General features: G+C 43.4%; 1 protein-coding gene across 1 annotated transcript in view; it reads right to left on the bottom strand.

Moving 5' to 3' along the window:
* Positions 1-29: 29 nt before the first annotated feature.
* Positions 30-6412, bottom strand: part of MATN2 (matrilin 2) — a 122222-nt gene continuing 115839 nt past the window's right edge. Inside the window, exons 13-16 of the mRNA XM_011372923.1 lie at positions 4167-4580; positions 1630-1782; positions 500-571; positions 30-178 (exon numbers count right to left, since the gene is read on the bottom strand). Coding sequence (XP_011371225.1) covers positions 30-178; positions 500-571; positions 1630-1782; positions 4167-4580 — 788 coding nt within the window. The remainder of the gene's footprint in view (positions 179-499; positions 572-1629; positions 1783-4166; positions 4581-6412) is intronic.

Raw genomic sequence — 6412 nt, 5'->3', positions numbered from 1 at the left:
GCTGGTATTTAGTCAACTTTCAGAAAATTTTACTGATAATTACCTGAAGGTTTTGCCGTATGGAAAAGTTTTTGTGTAGACCGTGAAAGACTGTCTTCTTCAAACAGATATCTGTGTTGCACTGCAAAATTAGAACAGGAAAGTAGGTCTCGGATATTTATGGTAACTGGCTCAGATTCTGTAAAGAGAAAGAAAACTGAAGTCAAATCTGCTTAACACGTTGTGGTATAAAACAGCCATCAGCTGTCAAAGTAAGGTGCTTGGTATTCCTAGCAAGTGGTACACTACCTGGGTACATACTGTGGCAATAAGACTCAGCGGAAAGGCTATTACCACATACGGCGTAAGGTGTGGAGTATATGTTTCCTATCCGATAGAGAGGCAGAAGCCATAGCATAATTCAAATCTGACTTTGACTTCTTTACAACTTTTGTCTGGAGGGAAACCATGGTGGAAGCATCCTCCAAAGGATCTAAAAACACTGCTTTTTAAAATTTACCTGTTGGCTGGTGGACCCTCTTGGGCAATTCCCCTGCTGGGGAGTCCTGACTTCCACTGGAGTCTTCCAGCGCTGAGAGGAAAAAAAATGAGCAAAAGGAGTGAGAGTTGTCTGCATGCACACGTGTTCTTTAGGAAACTAGTCCCAGACCAACTCCTTACCTGCCATAACCCAGGGCATTTCGGTTTTACTTGTCAACACCACAGATTCAAAAAGCAATTGGTTACCAGATAATCCAAGAGCACTCTAGGGCAGTTCCCTCTAGTAAGGAAACCCTGGGCCCCTGAGGTGTATCTTAAGAATGCTCCCCAAATACCATGTCTAGAAGGTAGAGTGAAGAAAAAAGTTAAAGTTGCCTAAAAATTAAGCTGCAGTGGCAGCGGCTCCACTTGAGGCATTTTAACTTGAACGCAACAGCCTGGAGGCAAAAACGTTATCTACTTTGATTAGAAATCTGAAAGGCTTCCTCCCAGGTCTCCCTTCATCGCATTGTTTTTTTCCCTTAGAAGAGTAAGACACATCACTTAGACTGGGATTTTATTGGTGACTGAATCTGGGACATGAGTAATAGGAAAAATGGACAGAACTGCTATATGTCAGCATGCCTTACATATGACGCAATTAGTGAACTGGAGAAAAGCATAGAGACCTTTTGTCATAACAAAATCTAAATTCAGAAGGGCAGTTTAATATTCTGTAAGCAGATGTCGTCCATGCAGGGAGGCATTCTTTAAATTTTAAGCAGTGGGCTTGAAAGGATTACCATCCCTTTCTACTCCAATTACAGGCCTATCGTGAAATTACATGTCAGCTCTCTTCATTTATATAATGGTTGTTTCTTAGTTAAATGATCATTTCCATAGGGCTTTTTGGAGGATTAAGTGTGCTGGTGTTGTCACAACACTTATCACGCTGCTCAGCACAGAGCAAGCGCTCAAGCAGTGTTGGCCGTTCACACTTGTCTTTGCTCTCCCCTCTTCTACTTTCTGCGCTTAGTTTCCAGGTGTCACTGGTTCTGCACACAGGGAGGCACTTCTTGGAGCACTTTGAAGGAATAGGTTGAGAATTTCTCATTCAAGGGTTTGTGCTGCCCTGTTTGCTAGGATCTCTCCTCGACACAGCTATAGTACCTTCACAGATGCCTTTCTTTAGTTTTTCACTTATCTCGCCCATTGTGCTGAAGTCTTCTGCATAGAAGAGATGCTTCTTTGTGGGCTCAGAGGCAATCTCCTGCAGTTCTTCCTCAATGGCTTTTCCTACGCCGACCGCATACATGGTTATACCTGCGGTGCAGAGCAAATTAACAAGTAGTTAGAGTTGTGTTCTCACAGTCTGGAAGTATGTACTGTGCCCAAAGCCAGCTAGATGTTAAGTGGTGTAATTTGAGGGATCCAGATCAGCCTCCCTTTATTTTTTCTCCATTTTTTATTTGGTCCTATGAGCAAAAGGGAGCGATTCAAGAGAGAGGAAGGTGAGATGTCTGGAGAGTTATGGAGCCAGACCACCAGCCTCCTGCTCAGCTCTGGGCTCGGTCTTAACAAATCTTAACTTTTTCCTGAATTAGCCTTGTGGATAAAGTCAGGACGGACACTATCTTAAGGCTTACGAAATGGGAATCTCTTCTGAGAGAAGTCTAAGAAGCAGGTAAGGTTATGACCTTATAAACTAATTTCTACTTCTCAAAGGTACAGGATGGGAACCTTAAGTGACCTGGGGCGAGGTGAAACTGCATTCTGCCCACCCCTCTTGGGAGGACAAAGCCTTGTGAGAAGTGCTAAGCTGAAGAGGGGAACCTACAGACCACTGGAAACCCCAAAGTCAGAAAAAAGAACCAACCCAAGTATCAACCTTAGAAAGCAAAAGGGATGTGAGATTGCTCCAAAAGCTTTTCTAAACAGAATTAGTCTTAGACTCCCTTCCCCAGATACTTTTCTTTAACAGTAAAACAGTAAGAACTTCAGTTTTTGATTTTCAGTATTTTTCAGCACTGATATTCTGGCTAATTCTTTGACCAGAGTTTTTAAAAATACACATAAAAATGGCTCTCTAAGCCAAGGGCAAGAGTTAGGCCTCATTCTAAGTCTGTGTAAGGTCAGTAGCCAAGTTCAGCATATTTGTCTGGGAGCCCAGTGGCTTTATGCGCAACTTCCTAAAAAGGAGAACTATTTTAAGATTGTGTTTGCTATGCATAGGAGTAATTAAATTCATTAGCGGATGTCACTTGAGATAAATTTGTTGATTCAATAACCAAATAAACATCTGTTTCTCCTGCCTTTAGGTGATTCACGTAAATGTGAGTTGGGGAAAGAGTAAGGTGAATAGGTCTCAATGTGACAAAAAACGGCAGGGGGCTAAGCACTGCTTTTGGAGACAAGATGCTTTTCCCAGTAGGAATGCAGGCTACAAGGGCCTGTGGATTTGACATGAGCTTTTGCAAACTAGTCTAGAAGCAGAGGAACTGGGTGTGAGCAAGCAGTTTTACTGTCCATATAGATGATTCGGGCGGGACACTTTTTGTGACTATATTGAACTAGGAAAAAAGTTAAGAGCGAGGTAAACGGTATCAAGAAAACAACCTCCTTCACAAAGAGAGTGACTGAATGCTGATGTGAACTAGCCTTTCTCTAAGGGGGAACGGAGTTCACTAATGGGCTTGCTAGCACTTTTTTTTTTTTTTCTTTAAAGTAAATTAGAGGTTTATTTTTCCCTTATGTAAAAGTGTGACTATAGCCAGTCCAAGGCTGGTATGGCAAGATTGCTAGCACTTTCTCTCCTTTGCTCATTGACTCAGCAACTATTAATCATGCATGTACTATGTGCCAGGGCTAGGCACTGGATCCATAAAGTCTTCGGTGAACCCCTGTTCTGTGCATACCTTTATAGAACCTGGTAAAGCAATGTGCCTTCAACAAAGTGGCTTTTAAGTAAACTTCTTCACAACTTCAAGTTTTCTCAGGTCCCCAAGGAATCCAGACACTTTGTCCTAAGCTATCTCTACCAACCATCCTAGCTTTTGGGTTTCCTTTCCAATGGACTGTACTCCTCTGCCACACTTCACATCTATCCACAACTAGAGTGACATCCAGTCCCTCCTCCATTATACACACACGTCAGAAACACCTCAGAGGAAAGGCCGAGTTCTGCTGAGCAATGAGAGCTTAGAGTCACGATCTCTTCCAACACTTTGATTTTCTCAAAAGCTACCTTTTGCCTCCTGCAAACACAAGAGTATTTGCTATCCTAAGGCTATTGTGCTTTCAGTGTTCACTAGCAGTATTGGATTTTTAAAAGAATTATCAGTAAAAGTTCCTCCTACCAGGAATCTATTTTTACCAGTGTTTGGGGACTGTTGTGTATTTGTCTATGGTTAAATAGCACTTGCAGGATTCCTTCTCTCCACTGGAGGTCACACCCTGGCTAGTAAAGCACAGCAGATGATTTCTCAGGTGTGGTCAGTGTCTAGTCCCATAGTCCAGTTGGCACGACTTTCGCATCCCTGCTGTAGAGTCCTTTTAAAGCCTCTAGGTGGCGGTTTAGTAAAGACGTATAGCAGCAGTGACAGCCTTTCTACACACTCAAAGGATCTCCTATGTCCAGCTGTGACCACCGAGTGAGTTTAAGAAACCTGAACTTGAGCAGTGTAAACCACACCTCCATCCCACATTACCATTGGCCTTGGCTTTACTGGCCCACTCGGAGACGTCATCCTGAGCCCGTCCATCTGTGAACACGATGGCCACTCGGGGCACCCGCATGGAGAGAGGCCTGGCCCCTTCTACTTGGGTGAAACTTCTCTCAAACATGTGCTTCAGGGCCAGCCCGGTCATAGAGCCTTTGCCCATGTATTTCATGTGGGCCACGGCTTTTTTCATGTCTTTGGCCGAGCTGAAGTTTCTCAAAGTAAACTCTGTGCGGACCTGCGTGGAATACTGGAGCAGCCCTACTCGAGCGGCTTTGGGGGAAATTGCCAAGGAATCTATAATTCTGGTGACGAACTGCTTCACAATCTCAAAATTCTCTTCTCCGAGGCTCTTGGATCCATCGATCACAAAGATCAGGTCGACTGGGCCTTCAGAGCATCCTACAAGAATGAAAGGAAAGTTGGGATAGGTAAATGATTAAAAAAAACCATTCATGCACAGAAGAAAAATTATGCTTCAATTGAAGGCATGGCCTCTTTGGAGAATCACCTTTGTTCATTACAAAGGACAGACAGAAGGTGTTAGGAGAGACACACAGCAGAGGTACACATTTTAGGAAATCAGGTGCTATGTGTAAAGTACACTGAAGGGTCTGACAGCGCCCAAAAGATTCCTACAACTTTACTCCAGGAGAGTGACATCACCCCAGTGCTGGCACTGCGACAGATGACAGAGAAGGAAATTCTTAAAAAATTCACCTCTTCCAGGGAGCTTTCCTAGTAACCCAGCTTGGATTAGTTACTCTTCGTGTACCCCTAATGTTACTAATTTATTCAATAAAAATGTGCACATTGAGCATGTTTCATGCAAGGCAGTAGGCACAGCAGGATTGAAATAGTGGCCAAGACAAAATCCCTGACACCAGGTTGCTCACAGTGCAGTGTAGATGCACTGTGCACCAGCTGGTTATGTGTGGGCCTCCTCCGCCTCCGGTCTGCCAGCTCCTCATCAGGGGCCATGTGTCATTCATTCCTGTATCCCCAGTGCCTGGCACACAATAGGTATTCAACAAATATTGCTGACAATAAATAAAAAAGGTGGTATCCATGAGGTAGCATACCTGTAAGTATCCTATTAAAAATGAATTATCACTGAATTCTTTATCTACACGGAAGCTTTTCAGGCAACTCAGATGGTTGACAGTAAAAGTTTTATGTAAATACTTAAGCAATCTGGGTGTAGAGAGACATTTTTGTTACTTAGGGCTGCATAAGAAAAATTTATAGATCCCAAATGGATGATCTCATTTTAAACAGTCTTCATTATGCGATATAACTTCTCTTTTATATATCAAGCAGCTGTTTAATTTTTGAATGTGAAGCACAACATTTTAAGCAAGTAAAGACACATGCAAAGTAAAGACACACATGCAAAAATATTTCTATGCTTGGCCTGAATAACAGGCCAACGTGTGTGTTGGGGGCGGGGGGGATGGGTTCCTCTCTCTCCGTTAAGCGCTTGTCCTCCATACTCAATCTACTGATTACTAGTGAAAGAGGAAAAGGTCAATTCAGAGCTTCATTTACTTTCACAACCTGTTTCTGAATCAACCAAAAACAACTCCCAGGTGGAGTGCCTGTGGACCTCCTGAGGGTCTCAGAAATGCCGGAATAATTTTTTGGCAGCGAGTCTGTTTTCTCCTCTTCCCCATATACTCTTTTCTTACAGAATAAAACCAGCACTTGCAGGCTCTTCGTACAGAGGGGCACAGAAGGCTCCCCCAGCAAACAAGACTGCTTGGTGGAGTGGAGGGGCGTCAGGGTGAAAGATGCCAGACTTGCTTTCAGCCCCAGGAAGAATGACAGCCCCACTTGCTGGCTACCTCTTTGCGGGAGAGTCACGCTAATTTCCTTTGGGCATTTTCTTTTTGATACTTAAGTCAATTGATTTGCTTCTCAACTTAATTTTCACAGAATTCCAGAATTTCAGGGTTGAATAAGACTTTAAAGGTGATCAAGTGTTGCCCTCTGTTGCTTGCATCGTTACAACGTTCCTACCCAGTAACCATTCGGCCTGGGCATGAACCTCACTCCTGATGAGGAATGGCCCACTCACTGAAGCCTGTCTTTGGACAGCTCTGCTGCTGCTGATGACAATAGCTATTGTTTGTTGAGCACTTACAGTGTGCCAGTACTGGGCTAAACACCTTTAAATACACTCTCTTATTTATTCCTCATGACGATTCTGTGAGGTACTATCCTGATATTATAGA

The sequence above is a fragment of the Pteropus vampyrus genome, unplaced genomic scaffold (assembly GCF_000151845.1).
Source record: "Pteropus vampyrus isolate Shadow unplaced genomic scaffold, Pvam_2.0 Scaffold215, whole genome shotgun sequence".
Lineage (NCBI taxonomy): Eukaryota > Metazoa > Chordata > Mammalia > Chiroptera > Pteropodidae > Pteropus > Pteropus vampyrus.
Note: the sequence above shows the minus strand (reverse complement) of the source record. Positions and strands in the feature narration are given on the sequence as shown.